This window comes from Temnothorax americanus, unplaced genomic scaffold (genome assembly GCF_048541705.1).
Source record: "Temnothorax americanus isolate GAGA-0224 unplaced genomic scaffold, ASM4854170v1 Scaffold9, whole genome shotgun sequence".
Classification (NCBI taxonomy): Eukaryota; Metazoa; Arthropoda; class Insecta; order Hymenoptera; family Formicidae; genus Temnothorax; species Temnothorax americanus.
In genome coordinates this window covers 4,332,501-4,358,133 of record NW_027509812.1, presented here as the reverse complement: position 1 = coordinate 4,358,133, position 25,633 = coordinate 4,332,501, and the positions used below count along the sequence as shown (strand labels likewise).

Sequence of the window (25,633 nt, the reverse complement as noted above, 5' to 3'; positions counted from 1 at the left end):
CTGCTCAATTAAATTTTAATAATCCATTACAATAACTAAAGATTTTGATATTAACAATAGATACCAATAATACTAATAATCATTATTATTGTAACAATGATATAATAATACTAATTAATAATATTAATATCAATGTCACTATAGTAATTTATGATGTAATAATTATTCAATCTTCTGTTCCATCTACATATATGTTATATCAATAGTAATCCTATCCAAATAAGGAAATAAGTAAAATACAAAAAAATATATATATATATGTACATAATAAATACCTTGTAATTTTAAAAATCGTGACTTATTTTCAATCTCTGATACAAAACCTAAATAATTGTAGATTTATTCATGTATATTCATAAATACTTGGCTTTTAAATTTATATTTTACAAATCGGTTTTAAACAGAACGCTATTAAAAAAAAAATTAAGATTTATTTATGTCTATACTTAATCATTCAATCTTTGTTTAAGGCTCGATTACCAAATTCGTGTTGACAGTACACCCAGCGTTACACTTGACAAAATTGTGAACTACAAGACGTGAAAAATAACGCTAAAAAGCTAAATTCTTGTAACTTACAACGTCATTTTTCACCATGGTGTAGTGTTTTTATATTTAAAATATAATTGTCGTAGTGTGTTAAAATATATCAAAGACTTTCATTCTGTTATAATTTAATATGTAAAAGCAAATATTTATTTTAATTCGACAGTCGTTAAACAACTTGTTTTCGGCCTTGATTAGACAAAATTTAATTCGATATATATGTAGATTACTTATTGATTACCCAAACAAAAAAGAGAAACTTTCGATATATTTTACAAATCTATTCTATCGATTGCAAACGCTATTTTATTGAAAAACATTTTTATTTTAATATACGTTGCAAGAATTTTTATGATACATTTCCTCGCGTCTAACGTCATCAATCCAAATGAACAAGAACTGAAATATTTATTGGTCCAATAACATTCAAGCTATAATTAATTGTAGTTTGCTTTGACACGTGTCAAATATACAAATTTCGATATTTTTTCGTTATACAACGAAATAAATGTTAAACGTGGGTGTGCGTGCGTGTACATACATATGCAAAAATAACAGACGGTGGAAGCTAAGTCAGAGATGATAGAAGTAAAACGATAGCAGATATAATATATTTAAAAAAATGTGTTACTTTATTTAAATAATTTAGTTGAATGTCATAATCACACACACACAATCATAAATAAATATTAATTAAATAAATGTATTAATAGATAGACTCTGTTACAGATTTGAAAGATTATAATTATTCGTCAAATAAAAAAATTTGCAATAAAATCTAATGTTGCAAAGTTCAATCAATGACACGCTCCCACTATACGTCTATGCACGCTCCTCACTCGTACAACCAACATTGTTTTTTTTATATATTACGTAATTTCTATTACGCTTCGGCCACTCGAAAGACATTAAAAAAGAAAAACCTAGGTGAACTATGGGGGACGGTGAGTTACGATAGATAGTTAGCCCGTTAGGTCGTTACGGCGCGGCGGGGTTAAATTGAATCGATCGACTTCTGCTGACGAGTGAGCTCGAAGTCACAATGTCGACTTCTTCACTGGAGTATCTTGGCAACTATCCTATCCCCTTTAAAGATCCCCTCATCACCGCCACCCTCCCACACACTACGTTTCCACTAAGTTTCGGTCTAATCCGTAAGTATACGTCAGAGAATACTCAGCCTGAAGTCGCCTCACGCATGTGCGTGATAAAAACTTGGTGCAGAGGTCACGGAAGAGGCGTTGTCGTTGCTCGATCTCGCGGGAACATTTCTCATCTGTCGTCATATGTTCCGCGAGTTCTTCCTCAGGAAAAGAGAAGAGTCTCACACGCGCGTGCGATGAAGCGCGTTACGGGCAACTAGAATTCTCTCTCTTATCGGATATCCATCACGCGTTATAGACAAAGTTACAGCGGGACAAAAGTTCACCGGGGAGTTTCAGCCGCCGAGTTTAAAAGAGTCAGCCAATGTTACGCCCGTTCGGAAATCGCATTAACTTCCAGCGTGGCTCATGTTGACGAGTCGCGAACAGCTTTTTCTCATTTGGCTGACTAATATTTCAACACAACGAGTTCTAATGATACGGAACAGACTTCTCACACTCGAATGAGCTCAAATGGATATTATATTATCCATTATTATACTGTATAGCTTTTCGCATGAAAAGCTATATCTTTTTCTGTAAATCTCTCTTGCTAGATTTGTCTCTGCTAGAAATGAAAATAACAGTAGCAGTCAAGCAGATATTGTCAATCACAGACAATTCCCGGTAAAACTAGAGAGCACCTATGTGACATAAATAAGTTTTATTAATTACCGAGAAAAATACAAATTATACGAGACAAGTGTTAATTTACATCTCTCTACTTACATACATTAGTTGCAACTTTATCTATAATAATCTTCGCAACAGTTAAATAATACATCTATACAATAGCGCTGTATTACAGCGCACTTTGAAAACAATTCTAACAATCGTTTCAAAGTTAATACGGTCTTGCCATAGAGGGAGGGCGAGTTGAATATATAAGCACTAATAATCCTAATGCTGTTATGTGTGACCGGACAAGTTAAAATGCTTTTAATGTACACCTTTGAGTTATGTATGTAGTTTTGAAATCGTCGCGCTTCACTCATCGCGTCAGAATGAAACGTTTGACGTGAGAAGAAGTTTTCGTCGAATATATTGGCCAGAATCGAGAATATTCGCTTTTGATACGTGTATATACGACAACAAGTTTTCGAGAAAAATACATAAAAATACAGCATCACAACCTCTCGAAGTCCATTCCTCATCTGTGTCCCCATCGTCGAGTTTTCAAGCTTGCGTACACTTCGCTAAAGGCAACACACAAGAGCTCATACGCGCGGGGGATTCTTATCGGAGATGCATCGTGTGTCACTGCTCAAGTTAGAAGGAAAATCTTGCATATAGCTTTGCAGAGACTTTTCAGTTGAATTTTAAGGAGCCACGCAACTCCCGGTTTTGCGGTGCGGATATATTAGCCTTGCGCTGACGCTCGACTATCAAGTGGAGAGATCGAATCGATATAGTTGCAAACCAAACTTTCTCAACGTAATCGGAGACTCTCTATGCGAGAAAGAATTTTATTTAAAAACTTATTCTAGATCTAGATATTTCCCTCCTCTTTTACTGAACAATATTCTAATAGAAATTTCTTCCAAATTATATAAATTTTTATCATTTCTAAAATTAATTCTGACAAAAGGTGACTCTTCACACGTACTACGAATTTTAAGTATTATCTAATAAATAAATTGTATAGAACAGGGCAATATATGATAAAGTATTAAAAGTATTAAAAATACTTTCAGAAAAGATCAACTCTGGCAAATATAATCCATCAATTATTTCGTAAATGTATAGATACGCGTACGCGTCTTGCTTTTCATTTGAGAATATGTTAGTACGTCATAAGAGTTGATAATTTAAATGAACAGCAATATTATCTTCACCGTTGTTTGAGATGACACATTTACGTTCGAAACACGTATAGTTTCTGTTTGCTTCGCTGCTCACGTACTCCACACTTCGTGGTACATTGAGACGTATTCTTTAAACCGCCATCAAAGACACGGGACTCGCGTGACGTGATAAAATTTAGGGTGAGAATCTTGCACACGCGGATGTGGCGTTTAAACGTATTGAGGTTTGCCGATAACAGCACCGTCAGCTGTTAGGTGCGTGAGGCAAGATGATTATATCAACGTCATACTACATTATGACTGTGATTTAAAGGTAAAATCGTAATAATTATAAAATACTAAAAAATCCCGCGGAATGCGATTGACGATTCAAGTTAACGTCGATGTTCTAATTCTAAATAAATACTCGAGAAAATAAAAAATCAATTATATATATAAAGAAAAACGTCCTTTACAGTCCGGACTGAATCTTTGGTAGCCTAATAATAATATTGTGTGAATTTTGTACTTCTTCCAAACTCACCATCAGTAAACGGCGCGCCGATTTTCTGTCGATCTTTAAAACACAGCTCTTTGTTGGAACAGTAAATCCACATACTTAAATGTGATAATCGATTAAAATTTTGATGCTCATAAGCATACTTACTAAACCACTAAAGAATTTATTGCGAAAAATATCATTCTAGTTCTAGCCAATTTGACTTGAATGGTTATTACAGTTTTTGACATGTTTAAATAAAATGTATGAAAAATATATGCTTTCTGACCACTCGTATGCAAAGTTAGTCAAGTACAATCGAATTGGAATAACTTAACAGCATTACATAGTTGAAAAGACTAAAGTTGCTGTAATATAACGACTGGAATGTACTGCCAGAGGATGTATCGATCAAAGTATGACTCACGTTGTACATAATAAATCGACTGTCGCATTTCTCTTTGCGCAAAGTGTCTTTACTATCACTCACTACGCGTGTGTAACAAAACTTTTGAGCAGATAGTCTAACGGCGAGAAAAAACAACTGGGTAGAAGTACGGGAAATATGACACTGAATCGAAACGTTATCGTTACATTAGAAACAGTAATAATGGATAACTTCATCTATTCTATTTCTTTACTAATCCGTGTCCGAGGCCAATGAGATCAAGCCAGCGAGACTATCTACGATCTCAATTTAATATTGTATTAAAGTTGTATTAAGATCATTATATGTCATAGCATGATCAATATTCAAGTAGATTATTCAAGTAGAAATAATGTCTCTGTATTCATTAATTCAAGTTTTAAATTATATAACATACATTTTTACTACATACACAATACCGTTAAACGTACATTAACGCTTAAAAACTCTATTGTAAAAAGATTTGTAAAAAGATCGAGTAATGATAGCGTCATGTTTTTTATTCCAAACAAGAGTTTTTTAAATTTCTTAGAGTAAAAAAATATAAACAATTCAGATTCTGCAATTATTTTTTCCTTAATTTAATACTATTCTTTTTAATTCCTTAATTTAACTTATTAATATAATTTTACTAGTATATATAGTCGAGAAAAAATGTTCAATTCAGTGAATTAATAAATTTTACATTAGAAAATTTCAAGATTAAAAATTTTTAGAGTAAAAATGTTAACGTCTATTGCATTGATAACGAAATTATTCGTAATGCAGACAATGAGATCTAGTGTAAAATTATTCGCAAGCTATAAGTGCACTCTTAAAACGTGCTGTCATATCGGCCTACACGTGCAACGCGTGTCAAACAGGACAATGGATAGTTCATAACGTTCCAGGTGACTTCCGCGACTTTAAAGCCGTGAGAACTAGCTTGAGAATTTATTGATTGGTTGTTTAAAACATGACGATAGTTCAGATATGTAGGGTAAGCCGCACAACTATCGACCTCTTGACAGTTATTCTTTATCTGAGCACCTGACCAGCACAATGTTCCACGTTATAAAATAAGTTTGTAACCACAAGCTCAAGAAAGCGCTAAATATCCAAACTGTCTTTTCTGTGCAAATCATAGTAAAAACATACCACTGCACCGTTCTGTTTACCTCACAAAATATATCAAGCCGCTCTCTCTTAGATTTATCAGCTAAAATTTATTATTTTTATCTTAGTGATAATTCTAAGGTTGCAAAAACCTCAGAAACAATTTTGTGTTTTGTTTCTTGTTCTTGTAAATATATATATATAAAGGGAGAGGGAGAGAGAGGTCCCGGTATCATTGCCTTTCCCGGGCCCCCTCCCCGTAATACGTCAGGAAGGAACTCGTGGTGTTTTTTAGTCGGTAAAAAAAAATCCGACACTCCCTCTTACCTCCAACTAGAGGGCTGCTGGGACTTAGTCCCGGCAGTAGAAGATTTTCACTACGTAAAAAAAAGGGAGAGAGAGAGAGAGAGAGAGAGAGAAAGAGAGAGAAAGAGAGAGAGAGAGAGAGAGAGAGAGAGAGAGAGAGAGAGAGAGAAAGATTCTAAATTATAAGTTTGTGAAATTTAAATCTCATAAATAACTTCTAATTTACATTTTTATTCCCATATGGTGAAAAAGAACAATGATAACGACAAAGGTATTGTTTCGGAAGTATACGTATAATAATAATACGTTTCGCGTAACTTCCTTCCAGCGATATTGCTGTTTCGAGCGGCTGCTCTATTATGTAACTATTTTTTCTTTTTTGTGGCTTTATCCATTTCTTTCCAAGCAAACGATTTGTCAAACTGAGAATGAAAACGTAGCTTTGAGAAACTGAGAAACGTACGACATACAGTCTGATTGGTTACCTGCCTTCGGGCGCTAGCGCATCTCTGCCATATTGTTCCCTCTAATGGATAAGTTACTATTATATATATTCATAATCGCTTGTCAATTCATCAAGCTTATACATATATATATATATATATATATATATATATATATATACGTTACTTAAATCATTTGCATCAAAAACGTAAATGTATCACGAGCAAGTTAAAATAATGAGGACCATCAAACGCCAATTAAACCGGATTATCAACAGTTTCGCTGTTTTCAATTTATAATATATTAGCTTCCTGTATAATTAAATATTTTAATTACAGTTATTATAATTATCATAATATAATTGTTAACATTATGACAACTAGATTATGTCAAAAATAAATAATGCGAACATTAAAAATTACACGTTCATTAGACAGTTAATACATATATGTATATGATATAGGTCATTTAATATCCACAGATTATTCTATATTTAATGATATCGACAACCTCTCTTCTCTCGCTTCCCGCGGCGTATTTCATTTATATAGATACAGACATATTAAACATCATTCAATGTATACAGATCGTGTCAAAGCCATCGAGACATGTATATATTTCTACAAAGAACTTTAAAGATAAAGATAAAGACAGAGACCCCATTTCTGATCCTGACATTATACTTATTCAATAAAAATAGAATAATTAAACCTAAAATGTGTGTGTGTGTATGTAAAAATGTACATATATAATGTAGCACTATCCTCTAAGCATTCATGCATATATTGACAAACATATTTTTATTTATAAATAAATTACGTGCATTTTATTTAAGCTTTTTTACTCTAAGCAAGCGCAACGCATTAAAATACTTATATATAAAATACTCATGTACTTGTGTACACGAATAAGCGCAACATACATGTACAGTTTCGTATCGAAATTTCACGCCATCTTAGAAAAACGTGATAGGTTATTCACACCATAGGATCAATTAAGTGTAGATAATATAAACAATAATATACTATCGCGAGTATGTAAAATTACATCATTCGATGAGCCCGGGTTTATGCATCAACGAGTTGCTTAATAAACCGTAATAACGATTAACCGATAATCATCGATGTAGTGTTCGTTCCACAATTCTTAAAACAAATCTCACATTGAAAAAGCAACTTCTATGATATGTATCAATGTATACTTGGAATAAAATATTGATTGCAGAATTATAAATATTATAATTGATAAATAGAGATTGCAGAATTATAATTTAAAGTGCACGAATCCAGATAGTCTTTTTTGTATCTTTGCACCTTTCCAGTCTCTAAAATATGCACGTCCTCGGTAAATCGCAGACACGACCCGCGAAAGAATCTTTCTTCAGTTATTTAAAATTCCGCGTGACCACCGTATGCAAATCACTCAGATCCGGGGTGTTTGAGCTGATATTACCGTCCGGAAGAAGCGGAAAAGCGAAAAAACGGTAAATGTAACTAAAAATTTTGTGTGTGTGTGCCTGAGCGCGCGCGCTTACATAAAAATTTAGATAATATGAAAAAGAGAAAATTAGAATTAAAAATTGCAAAATACATACATTTTAAAATATCATGCAATTATTTCACATAAAATATTTTTTTTATTACAAGTTTTATAAATATTATTTACTGTCTACCAGATTAGCAATAATCGCCAAAATTAAAAACCCAGCACCAGTATCTAACAAAATATATATGTATAAGTATAAGTATACTATCTTTTTGATGGCGGTGTTTGATCACTTGATCAAAATTTGAGTGAGATCATCGATCAACAACTTCTTATAAATTATATTCATCAGGTCGCTAAACTTATATACAACAAAACACACACACACACAAATGCAGATAGTATCTTGAATGTCAATAAGAAGAAATATTCCAACCAATCCGATATTTGAGAAATCAATATTTTTCCTCTTTTTTATTTAATTTCTTTTTTAATTAAAAAAATCAGCCTGTATATATTGCCTTTAAAATTTAAGTCGCCTTTTTTGATTTAGCACATATCTATTTATAAAAAATGTTACCATTCACAACAATTTTAGACATTATTTTTTGCAATGTTGCTAAAAAATTTTTATTAAGAAAATTTTATATCAATGAATTAATGACTAAAATAATCGTAACAAAAATTATGTGCTGATGAAAGCTGACGAGAAAGAAAGATCATTTTGCGTTATCTGTGTTGATTACTTTTGTAAATTACGTAGGTAAATTATATAATCATATTTGGCAAAACGCGCGAAGATAGAAAAAAAATTATTTGATAAACATCTATTAAAAAACAATTGGAATATATATATTAAGTTAATCTTCCTATTTTATGCGTCTATTTTGCATCATGGTGCTAATTACTTCGCATAATCGATAGTTTTTGGGACATTCTGTATCATGCTGTATCATGCTGTTTCGACTGGATGTCAGAGGGTTAATGTTATATTCGCGCGAGATACCTAAAGCAAATATATGGCAGACACATAGGTGAACTCAAAGCTCATTTGATGCAAAAAGATCAACCGTAAATTTTCGGTTGATTTAAACTTTAAACGTCATCGTAAATTATCGCGTATTTCCTTCCTTCGTGATGCAGTATTGCGTGACACGATGTGTATATTGGCGCGCTACGCTTGAAAATCACATGGATATAAAGCAGAAAAATAAAGATAGAATCAGCACCTTGTTAATTCTTGTCTTGTTAAACGCACGCTAGTTTTAAAACTTATGGCAATCTCTATATGAATTGTTATACAATCTATTAGTTGTCTATTAGAGCTAAAAAACAGAAATTAAATAACATCCTTTAATCTCTTATTTTTTTAATATGCGCGCACACACACACACACACACACACACAGACTCACACATTTTACAGTGATTGTGATTGTGAAAGTACGTTCTGTATATCAATTACTACATATAAAGATACATGTATATAATTAAAACTTGTAAAATTTGGGGCGCTCTATTCTCTCTATTTGAACGTTATGCATCCCAAAATCTGCGATCGTCAATTGTGTACTATATGTATGTACATACATTTCAAAACTCCCGCTTGCCGGCCTGTTATGCGAACACGTCGACTATACTCTTTGAGAAATGCTTTCACCCTTAAAATCCCTTTTTTGGGGGAGAGGAAACAGATTGCTCGGTGCTTACATTAGAGAGTTTTCTAAAAGTTGGCAAAGCTTCATTAAAGTTAGAATTTTCGAGTTGTCTCGACTAAACGTTTCAACGTGCAGTGGTGCCTGATCAGACAAAATTTTGAAAACTTATCTAAAAAATATTCGACTGTACATCAATCTAAACTCAATTTTAACAACAAATAACGAGCAATTTTAATAAGTAATGGTGAAAAAATTATTGTAAAAAATTGGGTATATTAATATTTCGAGACTCGAGAGTAAAGAAATTTTAATCGAGTTTGGTATAATTTTCCAGATTACTAGATTAGACAATTGAAAATTAAAATAAATAAAAGGCAACGAGCCGTAACAGGATGACAGTGTTAATATATTCAATGTAATAATACAAAAATAGTTACAAACGTTTCTGTTCTAATATCGAACCATCCTCAGTGTTCAAATTATATTTGAATTAAAAATTATGTTTAAAAATTATTGGTAAAATCTGTAAATTTTACAATAAAAATGTGTAATTAATAAAAACTTGACAAAAAAGCCAATATATTATAAAAATAAATTAATTTTCTTTATATTTATATATATATATTTATATAACAATAGTTATTGTGCATAACTTATTTAGAAAAAGATAGCAAGTTTTGATTCGCAAAGCACCTCTTAAACGCCATTGTGTGCCCCCACGCCACGGTGTGACACGCTCGCACGAGACGCGACGTTTTGAGCGCAAGTAGAACGAGATACGTGCAGTCAGCCTGAGGAGAATGAGTAGCCGGAAACGAGAGTAAGTGATGAGAAAAAGGAATCGATGAGAAAGATATGCCAAATTCTTTCATTCTCTTCTATTATGTCACTATGAAGACTTGAAAGAAAGAATTCGATTTATAATAATATGAAAGTTTAATATCGTATTAAATTGTGGACACATTAAAGTGAGATTATTAAGTTGTCATCAAATATAGCAATTATATGTATATAATTGTTTAAGTCGCGCTACATATCAATTAAAAATAAATATAACTTGAGATAAGAAAAGCGTTTTTGAATATTATATACGATAAAATATACATATATCTCGCAAGTACCACTTAAGTTGGCCACGGTACCTTCTAGCGATATTTAATACTACTTGAAACAAAGTAAAACTATATAGGTATATACATTCGTGTATGAAAGATTGCTTCTATAGTTCTTGCGCGAATGTTAAAACGATGTCAGAACGATGACTGGGAAACCAGGTTGCCGTAGAAGGAGAACAGAACAAGAAAGTCAAGTTGTCAGACGAATAAAACAGAATAGAAAGTCTGCAGAAACGTAACGAAATAAGGCGCGTTCGTCTAGTGGCATACGAAAACGCGCCATTATAACAGAACGCACAAGAGAACATTATTCGAGAAAATTGGAATTTTCTATTGGAAATGAATTTTTATAGTTATTTGATTCAACTTATATGTTCACATAAATACAAACAGATATCATAAGAAATTTTACAGCTGGATTGCTTATTTTATAACTATTATTTTCTCATAAAATATATGTATATGTATATGTGTTTCTACAAATTCTAAAAAAAGAGAAGTTTTTATAAAATTAAATTTTTATTGTATTATTATAAAATTTTCTTAAAAATCAATCAAAAAATTGTATTAGTTATTTTATAATTATAATAAATTGAAACATTCAATTGGCAAATATTTTAACAAGCTGTTTATTGTATCGTTTAAAAGAATATATTCCAAGAATAGTTAAAGATAGATAGCTATTTGTGCATAGCATATAAAAATATATATACGCACTAATGAAACTATAAGATAGATAGATAGATAGTTAAGTAGGTATAACGTAGATAGATAGATAGATAGATAGACAGACAGATAAATATAGCAGAAATATCAATGTTATGCACAAATATATATGTATTTCACTGGATTTATATCGATTTTAATAAAATTATATAAAAAATCATCAAAGAGATCGATTTTGAAGACTAACTTTGAATACTATATCCAAGATTATCCTTTGCAAAGGATAATCTTGGATATAGTATTCAAAGTTAGTCTTCAAAATCGATCTCTTATATATATATATATATATATATATATATATATATATATATATAGCATTGCGTACGTCTGTGGCGCGTTCTATTAGCGAGTATTTTTTCGTTTTCACGTTTTTTGATCGATTCACCCCGTCACGTGACGAGTCACCAAAAATAACCTGAATTTTTTTGACGTCGACTAGCTCGATTGGATCATCTCTGCCGCCCGTTAGACAGCTACCATGGCGTGGAAAGCAGAACAAAAAATTGTCGCATAAAAACTCTGCTCCGTTTACAATAGCAATAGTCGCGTGTTAATAAAGTTGCGGCATGGCAAAAGGATTTAGAAAAATATGCGTACCGCGTTGTCTGTTGGAATTTTAAATTTTACGCGTATTGCGAATACGAATGCTCGCAAAACTTGGCGTTGCATCCGTTTACATTTTATACAAAATAGATTCTATAAAGTATATATATGTACAATATAATTAGTAACATTAGTTTTAATTTTTTTAATAGCTTTAATCATTTATGTTACTATTGACTTTTTAAATGCAAGATTAATATAATATATATGTAGTCTAAGAAATACATTTTCTCTTTCTTTCTTTAATAAATCAACTTTTAAATCAACGTATAAATCAACTTTTAAAAAGAAGAATTTTTTAACACTAATTAATACATTATTAGGTTGAGAATATTTATATCAACGGAAACTCTAATCAAGATCGAATAAAAGAAGTTACATTATTTATCACATTATTATTAATTATTATTATTATTATTATTATTATTTTGTTATGTTTATTTCAACAAGGATTTTATAAGTTACACGAAAATAGTTTATTATCATACATATTATACATATATCCATTAATATATAGTTTTTGAATATTATATTACGATTTATCGTTAGCTTTTTCCCAGGTGCATCAGACCCGTTTTTAAATATTACATATGTATACTTCTTTCCGTACACAGAAATCAGATATAACCATCAGTCGTCCATTATTTTCAAAAATACACACATAAAAAGAGAGAAGAGCAGCAAAGCCATTTACTTCATCATATTGGCATAAAAAATATGTAATCTGTAAGTACCTTTGGCATAATTACTTTTACATTCATTTTTTATGCCACAAACGTATTCAAAACGAAGAGATTTTATGCACGAGATCTTTTGCTTTTAAAATAAAAAGAACTTCTTTTCGCTCTCCTAGCGTGCTCTCCCACCGTCTACGAGTCGGAAGCTCAAACTTTTCGCAGGTGTAATTAACCGCGATATAGTGTAATTAAAATTACGAAGTGCGTAAAGAAACCAGCTTAAAAGACGCGACTATGTACAAAAGGATATAATTAAGCAAACACTGTTTTTCAAAATATCCGTTATGACCTGCTTAATTATCCGTTACATTCTGCGTTGCATACAGCGTGTATGTAAAGAGCCCAGGCAACAAAGCGACGAGGCAACGAGCTTTCATTCGGCAGCACCCAAATAATGAACCAAGTACAGTAATGGTAAAAGCTTTGTCATCTGCTTTAGAATTTCATATTTGCGAGGAAAACAAAATAACGACAATCGTAATTAGTAAAATCCTATTATCTTTGCTAAAAAAATATATACTATTACACACACACACACACACACAAATATGCAACAGATCTATTATACAATGATAGTCTTGTTAAGACCATGTGATGTATACCACTTCTACTTTATCATGCTATTCTGCCTATATTTTGTCAATATTTTTTATTCTTTGTCAACAATTTTATTCTTATTGCACACAGATCTTTAATTTTATTTGAAAAATATATCTAACTATATGTTGCTATCGATTAATGGTTCAACGCGTTTGACTTTTTATATTTTAAAAAATTAAAAGTCAACAACAATATCAGACTGTTATAACAATAAATATTTAAATCAGAAAATATACAACAAATTAAAATTTATTATCGTGACATATAGAGGTATGTGATTTGCGTCAACTATTATCAAACTTTAATTTTTTTTAATGAAAAAATTTTTTTTAAGTTGTCGCTGCCAATGTGTTTAGAATGTTCTAAAACGTCGAAAAATACACATTTTAAAAAATGTGTATGTGTGTGTGTGTGTGTGTGTGTGTGTGTGTGTGTGTGTGTGTGTGTGTGTGTGTGTGTGTGTGTGTGTGTGTGTGTGTGTGTGTGTGTGTGTGTGTGTGTGTGTGTGTGTGTGTGTGTGTGTGTGTGTACACCTTGTAAATAGATTTCAATGCGATTTCAGTAAGTAACAGTAGGGTAAAACAGTAGGGTAAAACAATAGATTTCAAACTGAAAGAAGTGAGTAAGTTTCGTTACAAAAATAGCGCGAGACCTCAATAGGTTTTTAGTTGCCACTCGGAAAAAAATAACATTTTAATTTTTCACGTATTTTTTTGCACAGATTCGTTCCTCTTTCGGTACATTATGCAAAATATTTTGTCGCAAGAACCTAACTAACACATTTTATCCATTGACAGGCGAAAATATGAAACTTTATCCGAATATAAATACTATTTTACATGTGAGCAATAAAGCACAGCGCACACATAAATCTATGGAAACCATATATCGCGTAATACGTATATAAATGTCAGTGTGCTTAAGTACACACATTGCTTAAGGCTAAAGTATAACTATAAGTCTTAAGATGCCAAGTAGCGTGTAAACCGCGGCGTGAGAGGTCTCGAGTGAAAGCAGCCCAATTTTGATTAACAAGAATTATATCTTGATGCAACGGATGTCGAGTTATGTTGACGGGCATAATTATAAAATTAATATGTAATTTCATCATGAATTACAGATCCGGGTTGTCAGTTTCTTTGATATACAAAAACTGTAATAACATTTCGCTATATCTCATGAGGTTGATATACTATATATATGTATATATACAATATACGTGTATGCATACATAATGATACTCGACACTTGTCATTTCACGTTATCAAATCGTACAGAAAGACAACCGATGTGTGTTGTTAATCGTCAGAATGGAAGAGGAATACGAAATATACACTATATAGCAATATTTTTAATATATATATTAAATTATCTGAAAAATAATCCCTAGAATAAAAAATCCCTATATCTGAATGTGAGTTTAAAAAAGAAATATTCCAGAATTAAGTTCAACATAGAATAAAACGAAAAAAAATAGAAGAGATGCGAGGTGTTTAACTGTCCGTTCGAGCGTGAAGCAGTCATTAATGATCCTTTTATTGTTATAATGGGACAAGGAGGCTTTAGGATATCACAGTACACATCAAAAATTGAAAAAGGAACAACCACTTTAGACTTTACTTTAAACGTTACTTCGTCTCTAGAAATTATCATTGAAATCCAATATATCTTATTGTTATACAACTTGTATATATATTTGTAATATTTTAATATGTAGTGGATTTTTCGACAAAACCTTTGAAGTAAATCTTATGATAGACAAATTTTTATATGAAAACCATCATTTGTCTCAACAACTCTGACATATTAAACACCATGATAATTATCAGATCAAAACTTTATTGAAACAAAATCCGCTTGAAATTAATTAAAGAATAGAATATTGTTATATTCATTTATATAAGTTCTCGAAGCTTAATTTACTTAAATCCTTCAATTTTTTCCTCGTAATTCAAAATTAAAATATATTTATTACCTTTTCCAATTACACTAACTGAAGTTATTTTTTTTTAAGTGGGAAATTATCTTTCACATCGATTAGATCAATATAAATTTTTACACTTAATTATTAAGCAGATAATTATTGTTTTATAATCTATAATCTTGTTAAATTAAATATCACTTAAAACCAAAAACCAAAAAACTTAAAACATAATTAGAAAACTAAATTAGAAAACTAAATGTGTGTATCATTTTAACAAAAATTTTATTATTTTAAATAAAATATTTTATTTGCCCCTGCCACAGAAATATTAATAATTTCGAGAAATTAAAAAGTTAAACTAGATGTCGATAAACGAACCAGCCTACCTAAAGTAACATAATTGTAACAATGTTTCATAAAGCACCGCGAAAAACAGATTTTAATATACATAATAGTACCAATCGTTCTCCGTTTCCCTCCCCCTCCCCCTCTCTCTCTCTCTCTCTCTCTCTCTCTCTCACCCTCCTTCCTCTTTCTCTCGAATATCCTTAATTAAACTTTTTATGTCGATGTACGCGATTGAGCTCTGATCTCAGCAAAAATTACACTCCTCAACAAACGTATTCTATCCTCGATTTGTCGATACTAGAAACCTGTTGCCGATATCAGGTAATACGTGTGAAATTCAATCCAATTTCAGCAATAGCTCCGACGCTTTATCCTTGTTTTGCTCGCGCTATTTAATCTATTTTACTTATCTGTTTTTTTAATAAATTAAAAATTATTGCCACTCAAGTGTACGGTAATCAATTCCAACGACACACAGAATCTCGATACCTCTCTTCCTCGATATCTCCTCTTTCACGTTCTTTTCCTCTTTTTCTCTCTCTAGTAGAGAATAAATAAAAGAAGACAGAGAGAGAATTATTGCGCGTGGTGTGGTGGCTCGCTGTCAATACCAAAGTTTGATTAACCGATTTAGCAAAGGAAACTTGGTTATATTTTGAATTAAACTCCGCACGCACTGAACGTGTGTACGTGTGTACGCAGTTTCTACAGACAATACCGATTTATCACCGCAGCACGGCATTTACATGCTAGATAGATGCGCCAGAAACAGAGAATGCCTGGATAATCAAACATAAGATAACGATCCTACGTGGGAAGCAATACGGTCATTAAATCGACAGCAACTCTCGCGTGTCGAGAATAAAGATAGTGCGGTGCATGTGTAAATTTTCGATTGGATTGCTAGAATGCCGCTTATGCGATGACATAATAAACAAATAAAAAAAAGCACGCACTCCATTTTTATTAATCTTTCTGACATCCAATTGAGAGAGATGAAATAAATTTATATCTCTAAATTCTTAAAACAAAAATACGTAACATATTGTGCACATGGCGTAGATGCCGTAGATAAAAAAAGGCAAAGTGTTTAAAAACCACTGATGTAAAAAAATCTCCCTCGTTTAATTTAAAAAAATGCAAAGCAAGCTCTTGAGAGAGCAAATGTCTGATATTAAATTACTATAACTATACTACTTTAATATGGTAACGTTAGACATAAATTTTTATATTTATTCAATTCGTGACTCGCGCCTATTGTTTATTCCAATCAAAATAAGCCAAGTCTTTATCAAATCTTTTTCCGCAGTTATTAAAAATTAATAACTGGCATACTTGAATGTCATATGAGACGTGTATACGTTCCCATGAGAATGACGAGCTCGTACCTTCAAGTTAACAATATAAGTGAACATCATCAATATATAGACAGAGCGTCGTGCATTACACAAAATTAAAGATAACATATATCAATAATCCTCTCATCAAGAAGATACATCCGAGTTAGACTGGAGACGCAACGTACATGCCGTTTTAATATTGGTCATTTAATCGATATACGGCAGAACTACATACTGATTAGTCGCGACGTAAACAGGTCTTTATCATTACGTAGCCCTATCTGGAGTAACTCAGTTTGATTATTTATATCATTGAAAGAAAAAGAACGGCGCATGCTTCTAATCATAAGTGTCAGGACTTTACCGATAACCCTGTTGACTAGCATAGACGTAGACGATTACTACTGCAAAAATAGCCACATTTTATTAAATCCTGCAATCCCTATAATATTTTATTCGCTTTTCTGTCTGCTTAACAATTAGAAGATTGTCGCAAGAAACACGCGCGCACAAAAAATAAAGTAGATGTGAATAATCGCGAAATAATTAAATCGTGAGCGCATTTTAATGAGGTAATGAATAAAACGGTTAGCTAACTATAACGTGAGATGCAATTAACGGAGATTGCTGAGATTGAAAGCGTTTATATAATATCAATATTTCTAAATTAATGTCTGTTATAAACGCTCGATCGACAATGTAATAATTCAATGTACAGTTCCATATTGAATTTTAATGATAAACTGATGCGCGCTTTGCTTGAGAAAAAGTTTCAAAACTATCTTTTAAAAAAAAAATTTTTAAATAAATTTTATGTTTCTAAAAATGAAAAAATAAACAATCGACCTTTTGTTCGTCAAAGAATTAAATATGTCAAATGTGTCGATAAAAATTGGGTAATTTAGTAACAATTATATAACATAGTATAGCCTGCGCACGTATGTAATTTTACATATTTGCTGAGAATGCCTAAAGATGCCATAGATTTAGAAGTGACGTGAAAAGACAAGTGGTATAAAAAGATATATATATATATATATATATATATAGTATATAGAAACTCCAAAAAAGCTATCATGTGTAAATCTCTCTATTTCTCCACATCGTGTAAACTGAGTTATAGCGAACTGCAGTGCGCTATTGACGTCTCATCCATATACTGAAATAATCGTAACCGGGAAAGACCGCTTGACCCAGTCCGTAAGCATTCCGTAGCCCGAAGAACGCGGCTCCGCGATCAGAAAAAACACATATTCTCATTCACAAATCAGCAGCCGGCCATCCAGCTTGGCTTAACCGCACAGCCGGCTGGCCGTAGCCGTAAACAGCGTCGTCGGTAATTCCCTCGTAAAACAACACTCGCACATGTCGCACCGGCAGTATCCCTACCTTCATTCTCGTTATTTCCAATCAGGATCTCGGTGTCTTTGAAATCCGCCTCCCTGACCAAGTCCAATGGATCCTTAGGCAAGAAGACCCCGTCGATGGTGGGCGCCGACGGAAAGCCGAGAATACCCCAGTAACTGTTCCACTGCTGCACAGAGAGGGTTTTCGCGTCGACCGACCTCATGCAAGCCATAACTCGTGCCGGGTTCTCTTGCAGCATCGTCGAATTGCATCCGCAATCGTCCACCAGCACCCGAGCTACCTCGTTCGCCTTCTCGCCGGTCATGTAACTCCACGGGGCGTTTAGGGTGCCGCTCTGAAGAATACCCCGGCGCACTAGGCCTTGCGTGACCGGCGAGATAAGATGCAGGGATACCGAGCTACCACCCGCAGATTCGCCGAAGATAGTGATCAAGTCGGGATCGCCGCCAAAGACGCGCGCGTTCTCGCGGAGCCACCTGAGAGCCAGGGCCTGGTCCCAGAGGCCCATGTTGCCCGGTGCCTCCTCGCTATTCATAAAGTGTTGATTGAGGTACAGAAAACCGAAGGCGCCAACCCGGTACTGTATCGAAGCGATGATCGCGTTACCGGCCGCCGCCATAATGTCGGCGTCGTAGACGTCCAGGGTGGCGGTACCGCTCATGAAGCCACCGCCGTAAACCCACACCAATATCGCCATGCCGTTGTTACCGACGTTATCCGGCGACTCCTTGTGACGTAGACGTAGCTTTTGCGGCACCCAGATGTTGAGGTAGAGACAGTCCTCGGAGATGTTGGTGTTCGGATTCCACATCTCTTCACCCTCGAAGCCGGGAAAGTACTCGTAGCGCTCCTGGTAGCAACTGTTGGGCAAGGTGGTAGCGTTCAGGATCCCGTGCCAGGGCTCGATCGGCAGAGGCTTGCGAAATCGCAGAGGCCCGACTGGAGGCTTCGCGAACGGCACTCCGTAGAACACGTGAACCTCACGATCGAGCACCGTGCGGGAGAAACCGCGCATCAGCCCGCTGGTAGTTTCCACGACTAAGGAATCGTGATTACCGCCGTCGTGACTACCACCGTCGTGACCACCGTCGTGATCACTGTCCTGGCCACCGGCACCGTGTTGACCGGCGACGTTCGCTCGCGTGATGCACGCGCTGTGCAGGCTCAAGCCTAGCAGCAACAGCAGCAACGAGGACGGACAGTTCATCCAAGAACTCATGATCAGACCGGATATATAATAAGCAAATTTCGCTCGAAATTTTACTAATCGGCCAAGTTCGACGTCTTCGAGTGTCTCTCCCTGTGCGGCTCGGTTATTTATCCATCGGTACTCGGTATGCGGTATGCGGTATATGCGGTATGCGGTACCCCTGCGAGCGTCTTTACGCAGAAATAAGCTCGTTGAGTTTTCACTCGACACGCATCGGCTTCGTCAGATTTCCAGGAAAGAGACAGAGAGTGAGAGAGTGAGAGAGAGAGAGAGAGGGTGAATGAGTGAGTGATGCTTCAGACGAATTGTCTCTCGCGATGTCTTCTCGTCCTTGTCGTCTTCGTCTTCGTTGTCACCGTCTAGGAAGAAGTTTCCTCTTATGCATACGGTGCATCAGGAAGATCGCGATATCGGGCGGAGGAGAGTGATTCTTTGGCAAAGAGTAAGGCGATTTTGAGGGATAGAGTTTCCTTAGGAATCGTCGATCTTGTTCAAGCTGCACTCAGTGCACTTTGCGTGTTGTTTTTTAGCGGAGAAAAACTTTGCCACTCCATAAAAAGACCACTCACTATGTTTTTACCACTCTATGCTTCTATATCTGATATCGATTTTTGAAAAAGGAAAAACGATAACCTTTGCAATCCGCTAATATCGCGAATAATAAATTCGTATCTATTGGATTGCTCGATTTGCCTAAAGACTGGGATTAAAATGCATTGTGCATTAAGCTAAATTCTAAAATAATAAAATAATAAATAATAATTCGCAATTGTGTCATTGATTATGCGACTAACTTTTAGTTTTCGCACAATAATACCAAACTCAAAATAGTAGAGATGAAAATATATGTTACTTTTGCAGAAGCAAAAATATGCCGAATCTTTTAATCACAAGTCGTTAGAGAACTACAGCTTGTATAGAGAACTTTATTTTTCCAAAATGCTCTCTACTCTTCTAAGAAAAAAATCATCTTTTAAACAATAACGCTAGTCATTTGGATTAATAGATTAATTTGATCAAAAGTTATTTACGTCAACTCGCCCGAAAGATCGACATGATCATTTACAAGGATACTAAAACAACAGATCTCTGTCCGGTTGCTTAAAATATCAATGTCGAAATCGAAATACTTTGTAGAGACATGGGTCATACTTTAAATTCCATGGTGCAATATCAATATATGACCGTGGATACTCCCTTTTGCTACAAAACTTTTATAAGTCATTGAAAAATAATTCCCCCGTAAAAGATTTAGAATTGTCATAAAGCGTTTCCCATGGGTAGCATATCTGCCAAGAGAGAGACTCAACAAGTTAGCGAGTGGAAAGCCGGCATTTGCACGAGGGGACGGTAATTTCTCTTTTTCGATTCTCTAAGCCTATTTAACAAAAAAGAGAAGGAAATGAGATATATAATATATATGTACACACTTTGTCAAATAAATCAATTCCCTACACGAAGACTCAAAGTGTTTGATGAGAAATAGCCTGATGCAACAATAAGAATAAATAATTTATAGAACGCCAATCTTTAAAAAAAAATCACATCGAAAACCATTATCACGCGAAATGTAAGATTATTCCTTGTATTCCTTTACGTGTAATTTATAACCACTTTTTACGAAGAGAAAATAGTTATTGTCATATATAACGTTATAACATATAATATAAAATTATTTTTGCAACTAAATAATTATTATCTATTATCACATAAAATAATAATAATAAATTAGATTACTTGCCACAATAAAACAGTGATTATTATCGTGATGCAAATAATTATCTGCATGCGATTAAGTTTCTAGTTTTACCAAAGACAATTATAATCTTTATTTGATTCTCTTTCTGTTTTTTCAAAGGGACTAAAACGAGGACTAAAACGAGACGAAAAGTTTATTAGACTATTAAAATTAAATTAACAATTATATATGAAAGCGTAGCATATGCGTTATCAATCAATAAGGGTGTAAATGATGCTTCGCATGGATAATCGCATTCCCATACAACTTCAGTTTTCCGATTATCGCATTACATGGCCGTTTGCGACACATGATAATAATTTCGTATTTCGCGAATCAGTTTCTACTTCCGACTATAGTATCCGCTGTAAACCGCAACGCCGGAATACCGCACGGTGTCGATTGCAATAATGCAGTCCACCACGAATCATCATTAAAGCTTCATGAACCAAAGATAGAATCCCGCGACGGCATATACATACTATTAAACCGCTAATTGTAAGTATCCACCACGCGCTGTATAATTTAAAACTCGATCAAATTGCGTATCCACAATTACAACCAACAAATTTCTTTAAGACTGGTTAAAAATCTCGTCGACACAAGAACGCAAGAAGGAATCTTGTCCTTTGAAAGAATTACTTTATTACAGATCTTGAAATACTATATCTACTTTCAAAACCAAAATAATTGATAAATAGATTTAATTTCTCTTAAGAGCACTTTAGTACATATTCAATGACTTTAGACTTCAATGTTGAATCACTGTGATGATAACAGAATTCATATAAAATCTACCATTCAGAACTTGATCTTTTGTCATTTAGTTAATCTCATTTTCATGATGTGTAAAATATGTAATTGTTTCTTTTGCGAAAACAATTTTTAGAATCTATTGTCGAGCTGTTGTTTTCTTCGGCTATATATGTGTATAGAATTACATTAGCATTGTAAAATTTCTTATGCTTTTTTTGAAAAAAGATCACATCAATTTTTTTATAAATTATACAAAAAAAACGCAGAACAATGTGAGATATCGCGATTACGAGAGAGAAAGAAAAGAGAATCTTAAAATTAAGATTCGGTATCTTAAAATACAACTGAAGAATATTCCAACGCGTATTCTTCATATCACAAGGAAGCGAACAGTTTTTCCAGACGTAAAGACACGTTCTCCGTCTTGAATAATGGATCACTATACTACTTTATAAAGAGCAAACTTCGTAGCTTCTTTGCACTAAATTGCGAGTGTAACGGCAAACAATTCCTCCGAGATACATTCTCTCAAATGATCTCTAACCGGATCAGCTAAAATAATTCTGGCGCTACTTTTGGGGGTGAGGTAGGGTGGGATAGGATAGAGCGGGAGAGGAAGCGGGGAGGAGCGGAGAAGAGTGGGGAGGAGGAACCGCCATTGCCCCTTTTCCCCATAAAGTCACGCCAACAGCGACAAGCTATTCCTCATCAAAACCACGAGCTTTCAAACGGCCAATTTCCACCCTCTAACCCGATCTTCCCCGTCACGATCTTTCTTCCCTTTTTCTCCATTTCCTCCTTCCTTCCCTCTTCTCTTGCTTTCTAAACTCACCCTACTTTCCCTCCCATACACACTCCCGTCCACAATATACACGCACGCGCGCAGAATATAGAGCTTCACCTCTCAAAATCGCTTCCGCTTGCTCGTCCCTCTTTTCACCCCTTTCCCCCTAAAGTTTATCGTTTCCAGAAGCGACTTGGCGTCACTCCTCACGACGTGTTTTCCTATTCTCTCTTTGCTTGCCGATGATGATCGCTAGAAATTACAATTTCGACTTTACGAAATTATTCCGGCGGGCTTTCACGAAGAGCGCACCACGTACTATGTGGGAACAATATCACGCGGCAGCCGGCATGCCGCGTTGCACGGGGTCGACTGATCGAGGAGGTAGAAGTGGAGGTGGTGCTGATGGTGCTGGCGGTGGTGGCGGTGGTGGCGGCGGTGGTGGTGGTGGTGGTGGTGGTGGTAGTGGTGGTAGTGGTGGTGGTGGTGGTGGTGGTGGTGGTGGTGGTGGTGGTGGCGCACGCCTCGTGCATAAGCCCGCGCGCTCATACCTACAAGCGACCCAATCTTCAAACGTTGTCCTTGCTTCCTCCTTCTCTCTCTCCCTATCTCCTCATCCTCTCGATCTTTCTCTCTAGAATTCTCTCTCTCTCTCTCTCTTTCTCTCTCTGTCTCTCTCGTGGTTTCGTTTGTCCGCACGCCCACGTCGTTCTATCTACAACGCATGGCGGTATCTCTCTACCCAGCTTTATCCCTTGGTCCTTAATCACCCGAGCGCACGGGCAAGCCTGGGAATCCCCCGAAGAAACCGTCATTTCTTCTTGTTTCGATAAGCAGCATAGACGAGCTCCGCGCCAGTCGGTTTCTTTGGCTAAATGACCAGATCATAGACCGAGACGGAGCAGCTCCAGTTAACTGTTGCCGAGGGAACGTTCGCGCGAAAGTGTGTTTCGTGCACCAGCAGCACCACCCGCTCTGCGACACGTGATACGCCACTAAAGGTTTCGTGTCTCGCCGCTGTGATCCGATTCTCGAGATGCAAGTCTCCAATGTTAACAATGTGATCTGCGATATTTTTTTGCAAATTGATTTGTTTCTTTTTGCTCAAGTAATCCAATGGAATATTTGAAACTGCCGGTATTATTACCCACATGATTATAAAATCATACAATGCTCCAATAACGACGTTAATATTCCAAATTATTATTTCCTAACGATTTTCTAATGACTAGACGGATAATATTTCATAATATTTTCATATCTTTATAAATTATAAATAAATATACTTCTTTTTATTTCACAAAATAAAATGTTATCAGAAGAGACAGTCTGAGTTGACAGTCTGTGTAACAAAGAAACACACGTTTTGATTGCCTGTTTGCACAAGTATCGCTTATAATTATTAATCAAGTGTCTCGAATCAATTGTTGAATTTAATGTTTTAAGCTGCTTAATTTTCACACGCATAATTTTTCTATAATAAAAATTAATTTAGTCTTTAATTTGCATAAAAAGATAAAAATAAAAATACTGATTTTGTAATTGTCGATATGCACGTTATCATCGTTATGTTTATCGCTTTAAATGTACATATAATTTTTGTTATTTAAAAAATAAAAATATATTCTTAAAACAAGGCTAAAAGAACATGCAAAGTTTAGCGTTATTCGCCTTTTTCGTTTCCCTAAAAAAGAATCATGAAAAATACCTTTTTTACGAAAGGAAAAGAGAAGAACAATACAATGTTCATAACTCAAAGCATAATTATGACAATATAATCATTGAAGTCACACAAGTCGCAAAATATTACCCATCCTGTATGACTACCTTAAAACAATTTATGTGATCAATGGAAAAAAGATATCTATTCTAAAAACATTTAAATAAGTATGTTTTTAACATAAAAAATATAATTAGTTTTATGTAAAAATCTCTTATAAGATACTTTTATACGATAAATTATGCTATAAGACAAAACTATAATAAATTTGTAGATACTTGTTTCTGTTAAAATTATCAAAAATTTAAATACGTATTCATGAATGCGATCTTTTCTATCTAACGATAAAAATTTTAGCTGATTGAATCTTACTCATTGTCAATCAAAAATAAAATATTTTAAATTGCAATTAAAAAAGAACGATGTTGTGATTGTCGCATAAAGACCATAATATCGGTAAAAGACTAAAACGAAATTCCGGGTAATCCCTTTCCATCAGATAATTGCTTCTTCTTGCTACCCTCGCGGTTGTAATCTCCGGGTAACAATTAAGTTATTTAAGGTTTACGGTGAATTACTGCAACCGGAAACGACAAATCCTACAAGTATGGAGAGAATATCTTTTAAAATGGTAAACGAAGTAGAGTTATAAAATAATTTCAAGATATATAACCGTAATTGGTTCATACAATTTTCACTATACAGGTATCAGATCCAAATCGATACCCAAATCAATTTAATCTTTAACAATTTGTTTATTATGTTATAAAAAATATAAGCTACAAATAGAATTTATCGATTCCGTCAAAACTATAAATGCTACTAACTCGAGATAAAAATATTTTTGGGAAATATTTCTCGATAGCGCAAGTACTCGCAAGTAATTTTCTCATATATAGCATTTCATTACAACAAGAATACTATTCAAAAAATATTTTATTATCTCATTTTACTCCATAAAGCACCATCTCTTTAAAAATCTATTTTTATTCTTTCTCTTAACATCGTGTTAAAAAAATATGACTAATTTGATGTAAAAGGATAATAATTTAATGATAGAGATACGTAGAACGCTACTTTATGTTCGTATAGATGGTTTATGTTTTCTTCACGAGATCACGCGAAGAATGTGAAATGTGATCAGTGCGAAATGCAATGAAAATGCAAAAACGATCGATATCGATACTAGTATATATGATGTTGATTCAAATTCCAATGCTACAGAAACACGAGAATGGTTTTTACATTTATTCGTGACAATGGAGATGCAGCAATTAAA

General features: G+C 34.1%; 2 protein-coding genes across 5 annotated transcripts in view; one reads left to right on the top strand and one right to left on the bottom strand.

Annotated features, from left to right (window-relative positions):
- The window catches only part of Ache-2 (acetylcholinesterase 2), a 74,811-nt gene extending 51,791 nt beyond the window's left edge, over window positions 1–23,020 (bottom strand). For all 4 annotated transcript variants that reach the window (XR_013259972.1, XR_013259973.1, XM_077424806.1 and 1 more), the window contains exons 1-2: window positions 22,683–23,020; window positions 18,168–20,056 (exon numbers count right to left, since the gene is read on the bottom strand). Coding sequence is in view for 2 of the 4 variants with exons in the window: in XM_077424806.1 (XP_077280932.1) it covers window positions 18,168–19,365 (1,198 nt within the window). In the remaining 2 variants the exon portion in view is untranslated. The remainder of the gene's footprint in view (window positions 1–18,167; window positions 20,057–22,682) is intronic.
- Dad1 (dolichyl-diphosphooligosaccharide--protein glycosyltransferase subunit) overlaps window positions 1–25,633 on the top strand; it is a 183,369-nt gene that overhangs the window by 134,319 nt on the left and 23,417 nt on the right. The gene's annotated exons all lie outside the window — the stretch shown is intronic.